Source organism: Pipistrellus hanaki (assembly GCF_964339955.1).
Source record: "Pipistrellus hanaki genome assembly, chromosome: 11".
Taxonomy (NCBI): Eukaryota; Metazoa; Chordata; class Mammalia; order Chiroptera; family Vespertilionidae; genus Pipistrellus; species Pipistrellus hanaki.
Window position 1 is genome coordinate 24,737,419 of NC_140513.1, and position 21,636 is coordinate 24,759,054.

The 21,636-nt window shown below is 55.6% G+C and overlaps 1 protein-coding gene across 1 annotated transcript in view; it reads left to right on the forward strand.

The window, feature by feature from the left end:
• Window positions 1-21,636, forward strand: part of SHB (SH2 domain containing adaptor protein B) — a 123,851-nt gene that overhangs the window by 82,834 nt on the left and 19,381 nt on the right. Inside the window, exons 4-5 of the mRNA XM_084898746.1 lie at window positions 10,097-10,268; window positions 16,307-16,426. Of these exons, the coding sequence (XP_084754872.1) occupies window positions 10,097-10,268; window positions 16,307-16,426 (292 nt within the window). The remainder of the gene's footprint in view (window positions 1-10,096; window positions 10,269-16,306; window positions 16,427-21,636) is intronic.

The following is a 21,636-nucleotide window of genomic DNA, read 5'->3' on the forward strand; positions in this document are numbered from 1 at the left end:
CACTTGTTTCCTTTGGCTAATATGTTACTGAGGGACTGGTTTTTCCAGTTGGCTTTTCTGTTTGACTTATGAATGAATTCATTTAGTAACCAAAAAAAAAAAAAAGGGAAAGAAAAACACTAGCGTTTAATAGCTTTGATTCATCTGCTAATTATAATGATAGAAACGTCCCTTGAAGTGCCTTTGTCTCCTTTGTGGAAAAACAAAGGTTTGACAGGATGTCTGTGCTCTTCCGTTTGGCAGATCAGGGATCTTCGTGTGGCTAGAGATTTTTAAGCTCCATGAGGTCAGAGAGTCTGCCTCCTTGTTCACACCTGGGTCCCACCTAGATCAATGCCTGGCACACACTGAACACGCACTTATTGGTTAAGTTTATTGAATAATTCAGGGAAGCCAACCCCCTGTTCTCTTTATGATGCTACAATACATATGTAATCATGCGCCCTGCTCACATACATGTCTTTTTTCGTATTATTTTTTATGCTGTCTTCTCCAAATGACCTGCACGTGGAAGGGCATTTTGGAGTGGCTGTTGACTGCCGTGGTTGCCGCCTCTGGTCTGAATTCCCAGGGAGAGAGTGTGTCCCTGCCTGTCTGAGGATTGCCCACGCATCTGGATGCCACACTGAGGATGGGAAGACAAGTGTGCCAGAGGCTGGCAGGCAGAGAGCCATGCACCTGGCTTGTCCCCTCCTATCTCTCCTGCCTTCCCTCGCTGCCATCTGTGGAGGGGGCAGCAGCAGAAACATAAACAGATGGGCTGGGGCTTTGGGGCTCCTTGGCCAGGAAACTCATTTGCACAAATGCTCACCCTGCTTCCTCCAGGTCTTCTGAGACTTGTGGGTGGGGAAAAGCCCCTTTCTCAGGCCCGAGGGCTCTAAGGATCTGTGAGTGAGTGCAGGTGAAGGGTCGGGGGACACGGCATCGGTCACTAGCAGGCCTGCATCACCCGACAGGTGAGCCGGCACAGAACTACCAGAGTGCACGTGAGTTCAAGGGCCAGGGGGGTCTAGATGGAGAGCCCCAGGTTGCCACTCGCTGTGGGTGATCCGAGCAGGTTGCCTCTGTTTCTTCGTGTGTAAAATAGAGGCAGTTAAGTGCCGAGAGCGCTTGGCGATGCTGCTTTTGGTATCACTGTTATGGGAATGTTGTGCTGCAGACAGGACTTGTGCTGAACTCATTAGGGGCCTCTGGCATTCAAAAGGCCTGGATTCAAGTCCAAGTTCAAGTCAAGCTGCTGACTTGGGGCAAGTCAGTCCCTTTTCCAGCTCTGCTTTTCTCATCTATAAAATGAGTTATGCCAGTAAAGATGGCTTGCTTCTAAGTACAATAAGTATCTGTGAGTGAGTGCAGGTGAAGTGTCTGTAGTTAAAAGCTCCTGTCTTGGGGTCATTTAACCTTTTTCATCACGATTTTTCTTTACATTTCCAGCAGCCTTTGGGATGGGGTCTTTGCACCAAGCGGTGGTGTCCATGCTTCCTCTGGGGCGCAGATGAGAGAATGAAGGCACACCCCCCTGTGCCAGGCCCCCTTCCCCAGCCCAGGCTTGGCTCTGGCTGACTGCGTTCTTGGAACCAGGGCCGCGTCCTGGCGCCTGCCTGCAGGCTTCCCGATGCCCTGCTTTGTGGAGAGTCGCTGCGGCCTCCCCTCACAATGGGCACCTCTGTTCCCAGGCACCGCCCACGAGCGGTGGCAGCGTGGTGCCCCGGGGCCTGCATGTGTCTCCGAGGTGAACACAGAGGCCTCTTGTTGTCGATCCTGAAAATGCAAAGTAAACATTTGCTGATCCACGTGTTGTCATGCCGCTTACCTGGAGCTGTCACTCACGGGGCGGGCAGGGGACAGTGGGGAGTGAGACCTGCTCTTGAACTGGAGGGGAAAAGGGTGGGGAGGAGGGCTTTACTTCTTGGGGCCTCAGTTTCTCCATCTGAAAAATGGGAATTCTGAGGACTTGTGTGCATATATGCAAAACCCATGACCACAGACAGTAGGGTGGTGAGGGGCAGGGGTGGGCTAAAAGGGGTCTTGCTGTGAGGAGCAGATGAGAGGATGTGGAGCATATGTGTTGAAAGCTGGAGCAGCTGGAGGACCATAGTCACGGGAGCATCATTTGAGTCGGCTGCAAGTGTGTGCATTTGTGCGCTGTCGTGAAGGCTTATGGTGTTCCCATAGGCTTCAGGGTCATGGACACCAATACACCGTCTCCCTCCTTGCCCCCTCATGGGGCTCACAGATGCCCCCTCTGTGCCTCTCCACTCTGCCCTCTCCACTACTCCCCCCACGCAGACACCAGGGTCTCAGCCTGGCTGTGAGCAGTGTGGAGGAACTGACACCAAGGCTTGTGCAGAAGGGTGGCCTTGGGTACTTTCATACTGTTGCCTGTGTCCTTGCGTTTTCGGAATACTAGGACTTCCGTGAACAAACACAGGCCCGGAACACTATCCAGGCGCCTCCTGTCAGTCCCCTGTGGTTTACAAACATGGCCCATGATCATTGCTGTGGCACTCACAGAGGCCTGAAGCAGCCTCCTCCGCGGACAAGGGCTCCTGGCATTCGCTCTTGCGCAGTGTCTTGTTTTTAGCCATTCTCATCCTCAGTGCCTGTGCCTCAGCAACTCTGTCCTGCACTGGAGACCCGGGAGGGCCAGGACTCCAGAGCAGCCAGGAAGAAGCAGCCAGTGAACTAAGAGCACCCTGCAGGCCTCGCCTGGCCCCACTGTGCTTCCTTCCAGATCCCTTTGAGCGGTCCCTGTTCTAATGGGTCACCATCCACTCCCAGGAATGCTGGAGGGCGTTTGGGAGACTGTGGACTCTTCTCCACCTGCCCTCCCCAGGGAAAGGCACTCCCAGGGCATCCCCAGGTGAAGGGGGGCTGCTCGGGGCTTCAGTCCCAAAGCAAAGGGGGCAAGGGTTGCCCACTCCCTGGGATGGCAGCCTGGTTACTTGTAAAAGGCCCAGTTTGTAAAAAAAACCACAGACAAAGCAGTGCCGACCTCCTGAGTTCGCCGTGAGGGTCAGAAGAGAACACCACGTCAGGTCTTCAGTAACTCACAGAAAGGACTCAGGAAAGGTTAAGCCGTTTTTCAAAACTTTCAAAGTAATTTGAGACTGGAGAACAGTCTAAGTTTTCTTTCCTGATTGATGAACAGAGGTTTTATGGTCCTGCTGACTGGGGTGGAGATTCATTCACTCAACAGACAATGAGCATCTACTGCACGTACATCAGGCACTGTTCTAGGCATTGGGACTCAGCTATGAACAAAACAGAACACGTTCTGTCCTCCCGGATCTCCCAGCTCAGACAGGAATTCCAGCAGAGGTTGAGGGGAAAGGTGATTTCTGATACAAAGCCCTTTACCTCTTGGGCACGTGAAAGGGAACTGTCCTGAGCATGGAGCGGCTATGGGAGGGGACCACCACCTACAGGGAGCCTGCTGGGCTTGGACACATGGTCTAAGCACTTCCACCATCCTTTGTGCTCTAGGTGTTGTCCTCCCTACTTCACAAAAGGCGCAGCTTTGGTTCAGAGAGTTTTAGCAACTTGCCCCAAGTCAGGGTAATGAGTGGCAAGGCAGGATTCAAACCCGGGTCTCGCTAACTCCAAAGTCCACCCCCTTCCCAGGATGCTGAGCCACTGCTGCCCTTCCTTTGGCTGCGAGGTGTGTGGGGAGGTTCAGAGGAGCTGAGGCACGAGGCCCCATCTCCGTTGGCTTCTGAGAAGAACCTCCGTACTGCACTGTCATGGACACAGTGGGGTCAGACCACGGCAAAGATGGGCTGCAGGGCACAAAGGAGGAAGGACTTGCGCCTGCGGGTCTAGGGCAAAACCTGCCCCAGGAGGCAGCGTTGGAGCTGAACTTGGAAGAATGTCTGGGCCTTTTTACACAAAGAGTGAAGAAAGGGGTTCTAGGGGGCAGGCACCGCCAAGGCCTGGGGCAGAAAGGTGGCGATGGATCTGGGGACTGGCCAGGCTTGTGACTGGAGCCTGGGGCTGGTTGTGAAACCCAGAGGGTGTTTGTGGGAGAAGACGTGTCCAGGTCGAATTGGCATCGCGTCGCTGAGGACCTCAAGCACCAGAGTGAGGAGTTTGCCTTCCACCCAGCACTGGGAGCAGCGAGGGCCCAGGAGCCCCGCAGAGCGGTGCTTTAGAAGCCCCTGGGCTTTTTGGAACCTGTTCTCTGGCCAGCCCTAAACCCTGAACAGAGAGGAGCTGGACCCCGAAGGAACAGTTATTTCATCTAAACAAGCATTTACTAAGCACGTCTCCCTGCCGAGCGCTGCAGTAGATTTAGGGGTGGACAAGACAGGAGAGGGAAAAGGGAAATAAAACGATAGTGTATCGGCCTGCAGACTGAAGGGTCCCAGGTTCAATTCCAGACAGGGGTATGTGCCTTGGTTGCGGGCACATTCCTAGTGGGGGGGTGGGGGTGGGGGAGGTGCAAGAGGCAGCTGATTGATGTTCTAGCTCTCTGTTCATCTCCCTTCCTCTCTGTAAAAAAAAAAAAACATGAATAGCAGGTGCTGCACCCACAGAAAGGCCGGACTGATTGGGTAGCAGTGGTGTCGGTGCCCACTGGGCTGCAAGAGAATGCTGAGTGCTGTGAGCCGCAGAGGGGGCAGGTGGGGTCAGGGGAGGCTCTGTGCCATCCTAGGAAGCTTCTAGGTGTCCCACAGCTGGAGCAGAACAGTGGTCTTTCCAGGCCTAGAGGATTTGTGAGGCACGGCCCCTGCCCGTGTCTTCATGGGAGGGGGACCTGGAGTGGGGTGAGCCTGCCCCTGGTGACCCACAGGCCTGGGCTCCGGCCTCAGTCCAGCCCGGAGCTTTGAGAACCTGGAGGAGTTTTCCTCGCTCCGCTGGGGCCTCACCCGTTACCCATAGGGTGGCTGCGTTCTTGGAGGGTTAGAGCTGGTGCGGGTGCCTGGGACCCCCTCCTCCCTCGTTTTCAGTGGCCGAACTTCAGGGCCAGTTGGTATAAAATCTGGTACAGCAGGTCCTCAGATAATGTCCTTCCCCTGAACATCGCGCCATTATAACGATGCCCAAGGAACTCCTGTTTAAATGAAAGCCTGTGGCAACACTGGTTTTGTTATACTTCGTTTCGCTTAGAGTCACAGAAACCGTCAGTGATGCTAAGTGAAGACGGTACTGTATAAGTAGGAAGACGACGGCGTTGGAAGATAATCTGGATGGAGCGGGAATAAGAGGCCTCCTGGAATGTGAGGGGCACCTGAGCTGGGTCTAAAGGATGAGGCCTGTCTGCCAAAACCGGTTTGGCCCAGTGGATAAGAGCGTCAGCCTGCGGACTGAAGGGTCTCAGGTTCGATTCCAGTCAAGGGCACATACATTGGTTGCGGGCACATCCCCTGTAGGGGGTGTTCAGGAGGCAGCTGATCGATGACTCTCTCTCTCATCGATGTTTCTAGCTCTCCTCCCCTCTCTCTTCCTCTCTGTGAAAAATCAATAAAATATATATTTAAAAAAATAAAGGATGAGGCCTGTCGCCACACCACAACTGCTGGAAGGACACTTCCGGCATCACAGAGGGGCCTTGTCACCTGTCCTGGAGGAAAAGCCTGGAGGAGCCATTCACCGGGCGCCTCGCTGCCGCCGGGTCTGGTCCTGCCCACCTGCCCCCTCCCTCCTTCTGCAGAATGCCGCCTCCCCCGTGTAATTGCCTGCAGGTGGGATTAATCAGGTGGGATTAATTAGTGGGATTAGTTAGGTCCTGTCATTCTAAACAGCTCTGCAGGGTGGCAATTTTTTCCCCCTCTAAATGCACATATTCTTTTGAGGGCTGTGTCTTCCTTTATCTTTTGCAGAAAGTCACTAAATTAAAAGAATTGCCATTTTAAATTGCAGATTAAAGACAAACTTAATTAGAAGGAATGTAGGCAGTCGTGTTTGGAGCTTCAGCCCTTAACGTGTGGGTTGTTCTTTTTTTTTTTTTTTTTTTTCTTCTCCTGAATCACTGCACTTGGAGTTTGTATATTTTTATTTTAGGTGAAATGGTTTGCCTAATTAAGCCTGTCATTCATCACCACCTCTTCTCTCTAAACTATGTGGCTATATTATTAAGCTTGCAAGCAAAAGTATAAATTAATTCAGCGGGGAATTACAGTGTTGACTGGGGTGTTATTAGGTTTTATCTAATTTATCTGGTCAGAAAAATGATTTCTCCCCCCCCCACCCCCCCCCCCGCCATAAAGTGAAACAACAGCTTATTAGGTTTCTTCAGTCTTTTGTTGAGCGCTTGCTATGTAGTCGACATGGGCTAGGCTTGGCGGTAAGAGCAGATATGGTACAGCCCTGCCTTTAGGTCCTGGGGAGCCAGGGGGGGCGGGGTGAGGGGGACAGGAGGGAGAACTGGCAATTAGGATAGCATCGCTTAAGTCAGTGGTCGGCAAACTCATTAGTCAATAGAGCCAAATATCAACAGTACAACAATTGAAATTTCTTTTGAGAGCCGAAAACTGACTTCTGCTCATGGGCCACGAAGTTTCAATCGCACTGTACATGCATGCCTGCACGTGGTATTTTGTGGAAGAACCGCACTCAAGGGGCCAAAGAGCCACAGGTGGCTCTCGAGCCGCGGTTTGCCGACCACTGGCTTAAGTCAAGGTTAGTCTGGGGTGGAAGAGGTGGCCCCTGAAGGGCAGTTGGAGTCAGGCAGGTGGAGGGGTGGGTGGTGGTGATCATCGCCTGGAAGGGGGTGTGGTCAGCTCTGAGGATGGACAGTCAGCCAGGTTGTTGATGTTTCTGAAGAGCTTGGGTTTCTTTCCCAACCCATGTTCCATGCTCCGTGCCTCTCTTCTCACTTGCTGAGCCAGGAGGTATGTAGTGGGAAGTAACCTTGGCAGAAATACTTAAGTTCTGATTTTAGCCAGTGGAGCCCCAGGTTGTCATAGGTGAAAATGCCTTAAACCATTTGTATGGTCCCTCCCTCCCTTCCGCAGGTGGCAAAAGTAAGCCAAGAACCTCTCCCCTAGACCCTCCCCCACACCATGCCCCTTAACTCGCTCCCTCCTTTCCATTCCTGACAACCAGAAAGTGACCAGAGGGAAGGGAGGCATGGTGGAGAGGCACAGTATGGCCCCATGCCGCTGACTCCATCTCCTGCTGTGCCCAGATCTCCATCTCAATGGGGCGATACACAGGGCACTTCCCTGACTCACCCCAGTTAGTCTCAGTGGGGCGTTACCCAGGGTCCTGGCCTCCATCGCTTTCCCTAGCTGGTCTCCCTGCCTCCAGGGTTGCCCCAAACCCTCCATCAGCAGCTATAGAGGACTGATTCTAAAACCCAATCTGAGAATGGGATTTCTTGATTTAACCAAGAATCAAGTCCCAACTCTTTCAAAAGGGGTTCTCTGACCAGGCCCTTTCTTGTCTACCTGATCCCATGGTTAGCCAGCCCCTCCTACAGACTCTGCAAGCTCAGAACCTACTTCACCTCTTCCTCACCCTTCTTCACCTCAAAAATATACACCCCATGTGACTGACTGCCATGAGGGCCAGTGTGGTTCGGCAGGACTTTGATGGGAGACACAGGCTGCTGGGAAGCCAGGGAGGGGCCCATAGTGACGTGTGTGACAAGGCCCTAGCTCTGGGCTTTCCCCCCTCACCACCTCTATGAGAGCCTAGAGGGGCCTTGAGGTGTTGCTGTCTTATCTGTGCCTGAGGGTGGACACAGGACAGCACTGTGGCCAGAGAGCAGGCAGGACCCCAGAGTCCTCGCTCTGCCCCTGCTCCATGCTGCCAGTCCTGACATCACGGGGTGCTCACGAAAGCCTAGAGTTTTCTGTGCCTTCCCCATCCTGGGTAATGCCAGCCTCATCCTTCCAGCGCTCAGGCCAAAAGCCTGCTGTCTCCTCTTTTCCTTGCACTCCACGCTGAGTACCGGGAAGGGCCTGCTGCCCCTGCCGGCAGAGCGCAGCCAGAAGCGGACACCCTCTGCCATAACCCTGCACGTCCATGCACGGCTCCACGGCCGGCCCCTCCTACAGTGGCTTCCTCGCTGCTCTCCCCGTGCTCCCCCTCCATCTCGCTCTTTTTCATTTCTTTCTTTCTTTCTTTCTTTCTTTCTTTCTTTCTTTCTTTCTTTCATAAACTCTTTTAAAGAACAATTTAGGTTCACATCAAAATCGAGCAGAAAGTACAGTGAGTTCCCATGGGCCCTTTGCCCTCTATCTCTTTTCAGCACCGCAATCCAGTTATAAAAGTGCCAGGTTAAAACCTCCCCATCAAAACATCAGAATGGCTCTCCTTTCCTCTCAGAATATAAAGCCAACGTCTTACCCAAGGCCCTCGGGGCTCAGCTTCCTCCCACTTCCTCCCACTCACCTCCCCTCACCCCTATTCCCCCTCAGTCCTCCCGGCTGTGTTGCTTCTCCAACACCCCGGGCACGTTCTCACCTCAGGGCCCTTGAACTTGCTCTTCCCTCTGCCTGGAATGTCCTTCCTTCCGGCAGGTGTCCCTCTGCATGGCTCGTCCCTCCTCTTCCTCAGGAGTTCATTTCGATGTCACCTTTCGAGGGGCCTTGCCTGCCCTGCTTTCGTGTCTCCATAGCACTTACCGCCAGCTGGTGAGCTGTGGGTCTGACTGACTGGTTTATTGTCTGTCTCCGCACGCGGCTCTGAGCTCTGCAGCAGGCATAGCTCTCTCGCTCGCTGCCGTTTCCCCAGCCCTGGCGTGTGTTGGGCCCGCGTGAGTGAGTGTTCAGAAGTGAGAGGGGTGGATGGATGGCCTGCGGGCCCCGCTGCAGTCTGAGGGCGACCACACACACGTGGTCCGACACGCCTGGCAGGAGCCTCCCTGCCCGCTGCTTTCCTCGGCGGTTAGCAGAGAAGAGTGTTTGGAGGGATGGAAGAGCTCCACAGGCCTGATGGGTGACCTTTTCTGTCCTGGAACAAGTTCCCTCCCATCCTCGGTCCCCACGGACCTCCATCGCCACCGACAGGCTGGGTTTTCCCACCGCCTCCCGGGAGTGTGAGGTTGGCTGCTGGGTCAGAGCGCTGCTCGCCTCCTCTGCTTGGTGGTGGGAGGGCAGTGTGTCCCTTGGCCAAAGACGTGTGTCGCTTGGCCAGCAGCTAGTCGCAGGCCCTGGCCCGGTTTACTCAGTGCTCTGCGGGTGCCAGGCCCTTGAGATGTGTCCCCTCATCTGATGGTCACAGCAGCCTGGTGATGGAGGAAATGGGCCTCAGAGAGGTTGAGTGACAGCCACGGCTCCCAGCTAGCCAGGGCAGGCTTAGGAGAGGAACGCAGGTCAGTTCAGTACAGTAGCTTGCGTGAGGTGACCAGTACCGTGTCCACGTTGAGCAGACATGATAATAAAAATCTGTAACGTATGAATGCAAAATAACACTGATCCAGCACAGACTACATGGTAGGCACGCTTAAGGCCTCTGTGTGCACACGTGACCGAATCCTCACAACAACCCCATGAGGTGGGAGCCATCATCATCCCTATTTCATCCCAGGAGGAAACTGAGGCCCAAAGAGAGACACGCAAGGTGGACTTGCTGGTCTCCAGGAATCCTCCCAGCAGCTCCTTTCAGCTCAGTGTTTTCGCTCCTTGTCCATTATCGCTGGTCCTCTTCCCCAAGCCCATGGGGGTGAACGGCCTTCCCTGGGGGCTGGGCCCAGGGCAGGTCTGGCGGCGTAGAACCCACACAGGGGACCCAGAGTGAAGAGATGCAGACCGGGGGGTGCCCCATGACCCTGACTGGAAGTCTGTAGAGTTGTCCCAGAAGAAGGGGGCCAGTGTGGCCACTGCGGCCCTGGTGGGATGGGAGAATGGGAGGAGAAGAGGAGCCACTTGGAGGCAGGTATTTGGCACAAAATGAGGAATAACTTTCTTTCCTGAGAACTGTCCAGGGGGCTGAGCCAACCCAGGAAAGCCAACCTTGCTGGAGGTTGCAGGGGCTTCCTTTGGGGATAAGGCTGAGCTCAGTGGCTTCTGCAGACTCAACCAGCCCCATGGAAGCACTGCCTGGCTTTAACAGCACCTTCGTGCCCTGTCTTAGGAAGTCCACATCCTGGGAGCCACGTTTGTTCCTTGCTCAGAGCTCTTTCTCCCGTAACTGTGCGCTCTCTCCACAGCCCAGTTTAACGGCAGCGAGAAGCGACAGTCGTCCCCCTCGCCTTCCCGGGACCGGCGGCGCCAGCTTCGAGCTCCCGGAGGGGGCTTCAAGCCCATCAAACACGGCAGCCCCGAGTTCTGTGGGATCCTGGGCGAAAGAGTGGATCCTGCTGTCCCGCTGGAGAAGCAAATGTAAGTTCTCAGAGGCAGAGCCCAGCCTCGGTGCCAGTTCCTGTTCACTGCTCTCCCCTTTCTCTATCTTGTTTTTAAAAACTCACAGACTGAGCCAAAACCGGTTTGGCTCAGTGGATAGAGCGTCGGCCTGCGGACTGAAGGGTCCCGGGTTCGATTCCAGTCAAGGGCATGTACCTTGGTTGCGGGCACATCCCCAGTGAGGGGTGTGCAATAGGCAGCTGATCGATGAGTCTCTCTTATCGATGTTTCTAACTCTCTATCCCTCTCTCTCTTCCTCTCTGTACTCTGTAAAAAATCAATAAAATATATTTATAAAAAAAAGAAAAGAAAAAAAAAACAGACAGAAAATGTTAGCGTTCAGGGGTCTTTCAGTCACACCCCTACCCTGCCTCCACATACAGGTGGTCAAGCTGAGGCTCACGGAAGGTCAAGGCCACAATCAGGTCAATGGTAGGTGCGTTCTCCATCCACACAGCATCACCTCCCCTACTTCTGGGGACTAGTCGGAGGGACACAGCTCACCCCGCCCTCTCACACCCCAGTTTCTGTCTTCATCGTGCCACAAATGAGTTTTTGAATAGCTAAACGTAGGCCAAATCCTGCCCCCTGGTTGTCAGTTAGATTTACTTTCTAGCTTGTGATGTTTTTGCCCCACACCTGCCTGGCATTAGCGCAAGGCTTTGACATTCTTGGTTTTGGTTTTCGCAGCTCCTTTGCCTCCTCACTTCCCCTAACCCTGCTGGTAAGGCCCGTTTCTGGTTTCTGTCCTCCCCTTGACCATGATGATCGTCTCCCTTCTCTGCCAGGGTTTTAATGTGAACAGGCCCCCGATCTGCTCTGAGACCTTCAGTGGCTCCCCATCACTTGCATGAGGTCTCACCTCCCAAGCCTGCCGCTCACGCTGAATTGCCCCCAGACTGCGTCCTCCTTCTCTCAGCATTCCACATCCCTGAACTAGAGTGAGGTTCTCCGGGAACACGATAAAGCAGGTCCTGGATCTTGTGCTGGTGCCTTCAGGTGTATCACCCTCTTGACAAGCAAATGTGTGATAAATGGGTTTTCATCCCCATTACACAAATGAGAAAATCAGGACTCGGAGCAGGGCGGAGCCTTTGCTAGGCTCCCAGGTCCCAGGGCAGAGACAGGATTTGAACTCCAGCCCCATGACGCTCCCCTCACTTCCCTCTCCTCGTGCACACTCTTGCCCCCAGCCTGAGCACACGCCTGGCACAGAGCAGGCACTCAGTCCGCCAAGAGATTAGCTGACACCAAGCTGGCTCCTTATAAGATCACGAACTATATCGGTCTCCGCCCAGGGGATTCTGGTCCCAGCACGGCCGACAGCGTATCCCGCACAGGAAATGCTGGCCCGGTGAGCAGGATGCAGGGTTTTCCGATGATGTCATGTGCTCGTGTGCCTTTTTTAAGCATGTGCGATCCTCGGGAGGCCGCAGCCTCTGAGCCTGCCCCTCGCCTGCTGTGCTGAGCACATGGGTGCGGGGAGCGCTGTGTTCACTGTTTCTCATAGACACGCAGATTGGGTGGCAGGTTTTGCTTATGTCTGATCAAACTGTTTACTTTTTAATCAACAAACACAATATGATCCAGAGATGCCAGGAGCTGTTCAATGTGCATCCTGACCCAGGTCTGTGTGAGGTCAGCAGCCCAGCCTACCCTCTTCCCCCAACCCCGGGGCAGAGCTTTCCACAAGTTGGGGCCCTCAAAAATATTTCTGCCCTCTTTCCTTTCCCGTTCCCGCCCGACGAGGCCCTTGGCCAAGTTCAGAGTCAAGGCTGGCTCTCCCTCCCACATCATCTCTTCTTCCCAGGCTTATTCTGGCCTGCGAAGGCCCTGACTCATCATCAAGTGGTACTCAGGTAAAATTCCATCTCCAGCCAGCCCATGACCCAGACAGAGAGGGTCGCCTAATCCCTCACCTGACTGGTGATGCCTCCGTGTTTAGGAGGCACAGGGGAGGGGCAGGTGGAGGCTGACACACTAGGGGGGCTGTTGAGGAGGGGCAGTCACACATCTGCCTTCCCTCCTGGGTCGGTGGAAGAGTTGCTCAGCTGCTCAGGGGACACCCCTCTCCCCCACCTCCTGGAGGCAGCCCACAGCCCCCTCTGTCCTGCATCATGGTTACCATCATCACATAAACATGTTCTAGTCATGAACTTCTCTTTAAAACAAACTTCTTAAAATTAAATAAATAAAATCTTGATCCTCTGTATTGGGAACATAAGTTCTGTGAGGGCTGGGACTTGCTTGGGTCAGGAATGTTTCCTCCCAGTGTGCAGAACGGTGCCTGGCACATAGTAAATGCTCATAAATAGCTGTCTGCTGAATGGACGGAGTCCCCACGGAGCTGCCAGCACTTTCTCTCTCCCTTTCGTCACCTCCCCTTCTCTCTCACCCACCACAGTCTGCTCCCCTTTCCTGCCCAGGCACCAGGTGACAGCCTCTGTCCTCGAGGGCAGCCAGCAGAGTAGCCGGCTCCCTCCTCCGCAGACTCTCCTGCCTCCTCACCTCAGCCTGACCTGAAGGATGGACCGTCCAGGGCTCAGGATCTGGTGATTCACATCCCGCCCACACTTCTCCCAGAACACGGGACTCCCACACCCAGCCGCCTTCCTGGCATCTCCACTTGGCTGACGAGTGGGCATCTCAAATTTAACGTGTTTGCATCTGGGCTCCTCATCATCTCCTAGACAACTCTTCCCCCAGCTTCCCCACCTCCATAAATAGCACCACATGTAACATGTGGCTGGTTACTCAAGCCACAGACCTGGAGTCCTCTTCAGCCCTCTTTTTGCCTGACATCAGCATCTAATGCATCAGTACGTTCTGCCTGTTATCCACCCAAAACACAGCCTGGGTCTGTTCCGTCCTCCCTTCTCCGTGGCCACCTCCCATCGGCCACTGTGGAAGCCTCCTGACTTGTGTTCTGCTTCACGTCCGTTCTGGCCCCTCTTCAGGGAGCCTGGTGGATTTCATAAGATCATCCAGAGCAAGTAACAATCTCAGGTTGACCTTTGTACGCCATAAGCGTCTACAGATGCAATTAAATTCAAAATATCATGGCATGTGGGGATGGTTTCTGTTTTGGGCACGTGGTAGTTAACAGGTTAAAACTCTCGTTGCCCTCCACTACGCTTAGAAGGAACTCGGACTTCTTCCCTTGGCCCACAGGCCTCTCCACCCTCATCCAGGACCACTCCCGGGCTCAGTGCCGGACCATCCCTTCTGCTCCGTGAGCATCCCAAGCTCATTCCCACCTCAGGACCTTGGCCCTTGCTGGCTCCTCTGCAGAAAGCGTGTTTTCTTTGACACTTTTCATGATTGGCTCCTGTTCACGATGGAGAGTCTCAGGTCAAATGTCATCTTCTTGGAAGCCTTCTTCACTCTAAAGTACACTCCAGCCCCCACACCCCCAGGATCCCTACACAGCACTTGTCACTATCTGGAATTCTTTCTTGGCTCTCTTTGTTGGTTCTCCTTCTCCCTGAATCAGCCCCACGAGATCAAGGATGGAGTGAGTGGTGCGTAAATACTGGATGAGCTAATGGAGAGCGGATGGGCTGGATGGCGATGGTTGGACCTTAACCCCTGTAGGATCAGGACTTGAGGCCCAGCCCCCTACAGGACCACGCAGGCCCATCCTGTCTCCTGGCCAGTGGCTTCTCTTCCAAACTCTGCCTGGGTCTGCTTGAGCCTCCACTGAGTTCCCTGCCTTGCTCTCCATTGGAGCAGCCGGAGCAGCTGCCCAGGAGGGAACCAGCAGCTTATCCTGTTACCCCCCTGGGAGGCCCGACCGCCGCCACCTCCCTAGAGCCCTGTTGCTCCTGGCTCCGGGCAGGCGGGCAGCCGGCAGCCGGCAGCACTGCCAGAGGCCACTTCCAGACCTTCCCTGCAGACACCTGCCTCAAACGGCTGGAACCTGCTTTCCTAATAAAACGGTGTTTGTCGGCTCACTGGGGGGGTGTTGCACAGGTGAAATTTTCAGATAACAACCTTCCCCAACTGTTAACGCTTGTTTCTAAAGTCAGCGCCTTCCTCGGCAGGCCTTTGCTAAAGCACACCTGAGCCTTCACGCCTCTGCACGTGTTTGATTGGTGCAGCCCCATCTTCACGCTCCCCCACATTCCTGTGCAAGTTTGGAAGGGAAGGTGGCTCTGCATTCTGCACACTTCTCTGCTTTTTCCTGGGCCAGTGGCAGTCTCCCCTGCGAGTGTCCAGCCCCAGGGCTGACCTTGAGTGGCCATCTCCCCGGCAGTCGGTGGCTCAGTCACATGCTCCTCATACCTGCTCTCCAGACCTTGCTTTCCTGGAGCTGGTTGGGGTTCCTTTTGTTCATAATTCCATCATCGGCACTCTGCTCCTGTTCAAAGCACCGCCTAGCGAATGGCAGGAAGTGAACCGTGAAAGGCAGCATTTCTCTAAGACAGTGTTTCCCAAACTTTTGGTATAACCCCTTCTATAATTTTCGTAACGCTGGGTACCCCTCGTACTCATGAGAACGTAGAATTAGGCGCAGCTAAGCACGGTGCAGAGCATATCCCCACCAAACTCCGGTGCAACGCGTACCCCCACCAAACTCTTCCCGTGCCCCTGGGGGTACGCGTACCACACTTTGGGAAACACTGCTCTAAGAGAATGTCTGTAGCCGAACGCTCGGGGCTGCTGGCAGGGCACTCGTGGCGTGGCCAGAACCAGGAGGCAGCATCCCGCTTACACCTGGGAATTTAAGATGCAGCCTACGGGGCAGGCAGCAGCCAGAAATACGATCGCTGGGGAAGTTCCCCATAGCCACCTGCAAGTTCAGCCTCGTTCTGCTGCTGCTCATAGCTGCCATTCCTAGACATTCATCCCATCCCGGGCTCTGCATAAGTCCTGTTATGCATCATCCCACTTAATCTTCAGCCCCAAAACAGGGGTGGAGGGATCCTAACTTGATAGAGAACCAACGCTCAGCCAGGTTAAACCACTTGCCCAGACCACCTAGCTGACCAGTGACAAACCATATGTGCCTCTGCAGCCGGAGCCTGCTCCCACCTCCCTGGCCAGCACCTCTGGTTCTCTTCCTGGCCCCGTCTCTCGCCACCTTCCCAGATGTGTTCTAAGTATGCCCACTAACTGCCGTCTTCGGGTCTCCACTCTTCCACTGAATTGGTGCCTTCAGCCTTCCCATTCTCAACAGTCACTCTTCCCTGTTTGTCCTGCAGTGGGGGCCTTAGGCCGCCAGCCCCTGCACCCCTCCTCCTGACTCTGCCACTCAACCATGCGATGTCCAGAAGCAGTGATGCTGGATCCTCTCGTGCCCAGTCAATGCCAGATTCACGCGGCCGGAGCAATGGGGTGGCCACCCTCCTGAGTGATGAGCAGGTGTCTCAGAATCAACATGTCCCTCCTGTCAGCACCCGCTATGGCTTTGGTGTCACTTGGACGGAGAAAGCCAGAAGCCACACATTGCACACAAGGCCCCCAGACCTGACCCTGCCTCATGGCCTCTTGAGCCTCCTCCTGACCCCCACCCCCTCCCTAGCCTCACTCCACGCTGTTTCCAAAACCCAGCAGGCACTCCCGCCTTGGCCTCTGCCTTTGCTGCCCATCCCTCTGCCAGAATGCTCTTTTCCAGCTGCTGTCCTTCCGGCTTCCTCCAGCACCTCCTTCAGGCCCACACTGAAATGTCACTCTCTCCCGAAGGCTTTCCATGGCCACTGCCTACAACAGCCATCCCCACCGAGAGCTCCAGACCTCACAGCCCTGCTCTGTCCCCTCTGGAGCCCCTGCACTAGAATGTCAGCTCCCCGAGGGAGGTGACTGTGGGTTTGTTCACGGTCCTCTCCCCGGGATCTGGCGGGCAGCAGGCAGAATGACTGGACACGAATGCACAAACACACCTGCTTTATATCAAGGTGGCCCCGGCCATGACAACTGCCTTCTGAGGGGGCTGAGCCTCCTCGGGGAGGAGCAGAATGCAAGGTGTCCGCTGTGGGGTCCTGGCCTAGGGTTGTGACCCTCTCTCTTCTCCCCAGATGGTATCACGGAGCCATCAGCAGAGGAGAGGCCGAGAACCTGCTGCGACTCTGCAAGGAGTGCAGCTACCTCGTCCGGAACAGCCAGACCAGCAAGCACGACTACTCGCTGTCCCTGAAGTGAGTACGGGCCGTCACCCCCGAGCCCTTCTCCGCAGCCGCCCGCCGCGGCCGCTCTGAGTCTGCGGCAGAAAGACCCGCCGGCGTCCCCCCGGGAGACGTGCCAGCGCGAGTTATTGCAAGCCTGGGTTTTTCAGTTTGATCTTATCCCCCCGGGACACAGAGGCCTCTTTGTGCTCTGCTTCTGCCTCCCCAGCAGAGGAGGGGCCTCTTCCTGGGATTTATATTGAATCGCCGGGAATCGCGTCCACATCTGCGCGAGCCGGGGACTGTGTGAGGCTCTTAGCCTACCTGCTCTCTCAAACCTCACCACAACCCGTTGATAAAAACCAGATTGTCCCCCTTTTGCAGGAAAGGAAACTGAGGCACGGAGAGGGGACATGGCTGGCCTAAATTGTAGGGTCAGGACTCGAGGCCGGCTTATGTTCTAGGCTGCTGTTCGGACAAGTCTGATTTGGGGCATTTTACGAAGGCTGGGAGGAGCGCTGGGAAGAATCCTGCTGGCACTTGTGGCTGCTTTGTAAACTGTCGGGTCTTTCTGACCCACGAGGCACTGCTGTCAGGTTAGGCAGCCCCAACATGAGAAAGGAGTGTTTTGGTTGAGAGTTTCATCAGTCAACCAGAGATGGGACCTAACAGATTGTCTAAAACCCATTTTACTGCTAGGAAGACAGGGGCTGAGAGAGGTGTCCCCCAAGGACACACAGAGAGCTGGTGACAGAGTTAGGGTAGGAAAACCCCGGCCCTCCACACAGGACAGCACAGCGCGAGGACCAGTGAAGTCCTCTCTGCTCTAGTCGCCGGTTTAGAGGCCGCATGGCGGAGAGAGCTGCTGATGCAACTCTCAGGAGCCCGTGTGCGGCCGGCCACGTAGGCTACGATCAGTGCAGTCAGGCAGGGAGAGACTGGTCTGCACTCTGTGCTCAGGGCCAACCCCACCCAGTCCGCTGGGCTCTGCCCTGAGAGGGACAGGGACACATCACAGAGCCGTTTGGCAGGACACAGGCAGGCCTGGACGTCCCTGGAGAAGGGAAGATGTGTGCAGACATGATGGGAGCCACGAGTCTTCCGATGACCCTCAGGGCAGAAGGGGCAGACGTGGTCGGGGTTCCCAGATGGGTGGTTATGGACAGCAGATTCCAGCTCCGTGAGAAGAAACGTTTCCTAAGAGTCAGAGCTGGTGAGGAATCAGAGCGGCCCAGCACGGACTCCATGGGTAGTGAGCGTCTCGTCCTGGGGGTGTGCACCAGGGCTGACCACCTTACCAGGGAGGGCGTGGAGGGGGTTTCTAACCAGCTGGGAAGGCACTCAGGACAAATGGCTCCTGCACTTCATTGTCCACCTCAGACCCGGCAGCTTAACGAAGCAGGACAGTGATCGCAGCTGAGGAAAATTCGATAAGCTAAACCCCAACGGGGCTGGGAGGTTGGGAGGCTGAGCCGGAGGTGGCCAAAGCCAGAGAGAGGGTGGTGAGTGGAGTAGCAGGGGACAGGTGCACACCACTGGCCATGCTGACAACTTCTCACCACTCCATGCAGCCCCTCTCCCTCCCTTGTTGTTGTGGTAACCTAGCAACCCAGGTGCCCATGAGTGAAGTTTTCAGATCTCCACGGTCCTGTCTCCAGGTGAATTGTGCTCTTCCGGGTAGGAAGCCAGTAGCCTCGGGGGTGGGACATCCTGGTCACCACCCTTCCTGCCAACCCAGGCAGCCTGCCCACCCCCTGAGCTTCCTCAGCACAGCAGTCCTCACACTGGCAGCTCTGAGTCCCTCCCGGAATCTCATTCCTCCTGGTATCCCATTGTCTGGGTCCTGGTCAGAGGGGACGTCCCACGAGGACTGATTGAATGTACCAGAGAGGAGGGGATGGCAGGCCCCATGCCCGGCCCAGCTATTCCTCCACGAAGGCCAGACAGTAGGACCATTCTGGAGGGATGGACAGCACCTTGATCTGTCCTCACAGCAGCAAGCTTGTAGTCCAGGGGCTAGGCTGGGTGCAGGGAGAAAGCAGGGGACAGGCTGCCGGACACCCTGGTCTTGTGGGCTGGGCAATCATGTCACTTGTCTGAGCCTCAGCATCCTCATCCATGCCTAGGGTGCAGGGGGTGGCGTGTTCTCACAGGCAGAAAGCATCTGTAGCCCAACCAGTGCCGTGTAAACATTATTTACATTCTCCCCACCCTGCCCTGCTTTCCCAGCTCAGCCCTGTATCTACTTTGAAGGCCATTCTTAAGAGCCACAGAAGGGGCCCATTGTCCAGCATCCTGGACAGGAGTCCTGTCCTGCCACTTACTGCTCAGTGTGTGACCTTGGGTGAGTTCCTTCCCTCGGGCTCAGCATCCACGTCTGCCCAGAGCACAGCAGACTGATGGTTGCTGGGGTGGCCTTCACCTCTGACGTTAAGGTGTCTCTTGACTCCCCAGATCTCCTCTGTGTGTGGGCTCCGCCGCCCTTTGTCCTTGGAGTGTTCTGGCTGGATCCCCTGCCCCTCCCCGGCCAGCACATTCTGCTTGCTGTCAAGCCCACGGATGCTGGAGGGTCTAGTTTTGCATGTTTGTAAAGCCATTAGATCCCAAAGGCCAGAGAAGTAGCCTCCCTCGCCTGGTCAGCTTTCCCCTGAGGAAGTCCAAAATTTGGGAGGTGGGTTAGGCCATCCCCTGGCTGGGTGGGGCAGCTGGCTACAGGGAAGTGGGCTTGCTTCCCAAAGTAGCCCCATCCCTGTTGACCAGTCTGTCTGCCAGCCATCAAGTTACACCTGGTATTCACCAGCCAGACCATCAGTGGAACTGGGACCGAACATCCGGCTGCCTGGGGCAAGGGCCAGCTTCGCCAGGCACCCCATGAGGCGTGAGGGCGCTCAGGTTCCCGAGGCCTGGCTGGCAGGGCAGGGTGGGGCGTGGCATTCCATGCACGGTGTTGTCAGGAGTGTGGTGCAAATTGACGTCGGAATTCCAGCTATGTTTTCTTATAAACCTTCGTTCCTGACGGGAGCGTGTTCTAGGGTGGAGAAGGACTTGGGGGAGTCTGGCCTCAGGACCGAGCCCTCCACCCTTACCATCCTTCTCTCGGATGGTTATGAGAACCTTCTGTGCCAGGCACTGGGCAAGGCTGCAGAGTGAGCGCCACAGTGAGGACAGCCCGGCCCGGGCTGCAGAGCTCACGGTCTGGCATGTTCGCCCCAGGCCATGTTGCACACACACGTCTGCAGGGAGGGCCTTGCTCGGACGGGGATGGCAGTCCCTGCCACAGAGGGTCAGGAGAAGCTCCAGGGGGAGGTGCGCTCAAACCTTAGAGAGGGTAGGTATTCCCAGGCTGGTGGGACCCCAGGTGAGAGAACAACCAGGCAAAGCCCAGGAGGTGCAGAAGAGTCTTGCAAGGACGTGTGCCTCTCAGAGAAGCTGAGACACAGTTCTTAGTGACGGGGCCACTGAAATGCAGGGTCCACTCTCAGGCATGGCCCTGAGCTTACCCCCACCTCCACCTGGCCCTGCCTCCCCGCCCCTGACATTCCTGTGCTTTTGCTCTGGGTGGCCCCGTGGGTTGGCTAGGGCAAAGGTCACATCTTCTCACCGTAGGGTAGAGGCAGCCGAATGACCTTGCCAAGGCTGGAGTGGAGGCAGCGGACTCCCACCCCCTCCTAAGCATTCCTTATATCAGGTCAGAGGGTCATCAGGTGTCAAACCTGGAAGTGACCTGAGACGCCCACCTAGTCCATTCCCTTTGCTCCGGGTGGGGAGACTGAGACCAGAGTGGACTCACGACTGACCTAAGGCTCCCCAGCTGGCAGTTGGCCGCACTAACAATTAGAGATGCCGACTGCTTCCCACTGTGGAGACTAGACAGAGCCCGGTGCAGGCCCAAGCTGCCCTTCATCTGCCCTCCACCAAAACTCCTGCACCCGTAACAACCCAAGATGGCACCTGCATTGCCCACCCATCGCCGCTGAGTTCCCTCAATGGCAGACACCCCCAGCTCTGAAGCAATCTCACCGAGATCCTACCTCATGGTTTTTGAACACTGCGCTCATCACACACACCCGCCTCTCCCAACCTCCGAAGAACTCCCTCTTCCCCATCTGGCCTGACTGAGCTCAGGGCCTTAGGCTCAGGTACCAGCAGCCACTTTGGCCTTGGCATCAACCATTGACCCCCCTGAGTACACTCACTGCAGCCTCTGGAAGCAAAGGATTGACCCTTTTAGATACTGGCACAAAAAAACAGCACTCTAACAGCTTCCTGCCTGGAAAGGCGGGCAGTAGGGGAAAGAGATGAAAAGTCTTGAAAAATCTCATTAAAAGAGTTCTTCAGGCGTTTTGGACTATGAACGGCTTTTTGCAGCTTCTAGTTCCATGAGTTTTTGCAAAGGAATCTGGAGAAGACGAGGGAAACAGAACTTCAAAGCTGGAGGGCTTGCAGCTGGGGGGCCGGGGGCAGGGTGGGTGCCAGGGCCCCCCTCCCTGTGTGCGGGCAGCCTCTGCCTGCATTGGGCCCGCGCCTGGGGGACGGAGCCACACTTCTTAGGCCTCCTGGCCCGGCCTCACCTCTCTTTGGGCAGTGAGAGTCCCATCCCCAGGGCGGGAAATGACCCCTAGGAACCCTCAACCAGAGGGCCATCAGCTTTCAAGTCCCCGAAGACAGAGCACACAGCATCTTCGCAAAGGTGGCCCAATGCCAGCCTCAGGAGAGGCTTCTGGGGTCTGGCCTGTTTCCGCGAGGGTGCGACTCGGTTTTGACCACTCAGGAGCCTTCTCTACCCCACCCCGCCCACCAAGCTCTGCCCCACTCAGTGTCGCCTATCCCCTGGGCTCCAGCCCTACAGGAGCTCATAGCTGGAGGGGACGGTATTTCCACCTGTAACACATACAGACGGTCTCTTACTTACCCAGGTTTGACTTAAGGTTTTTTTGATTTTACGATTCTTTGAAAGTGGCACACGTTCGGTAGAAACCGTACTTCAGATGGTGAGTGTTGGTCTTTCCTCGGGCCAGTGATGCGCATACGTGGCGCTGGACAGCGGCCTGAGCCACCGCTCCTGGTCAGGCTCGCAGTCGGAGAATCTCACACCTACACTCAGTGCAGTTTAGTTAAGTGCATCTTAAGCTTAACACACTAACAACTCAGGATGGGTTTCAGGAGGTAAGTTCATCGTAAGGGGAGGAGCAGCATGTTCGGGGCTACCCACGGCAGTAGGTGCTCGGGGCCGGGCCGGGGAG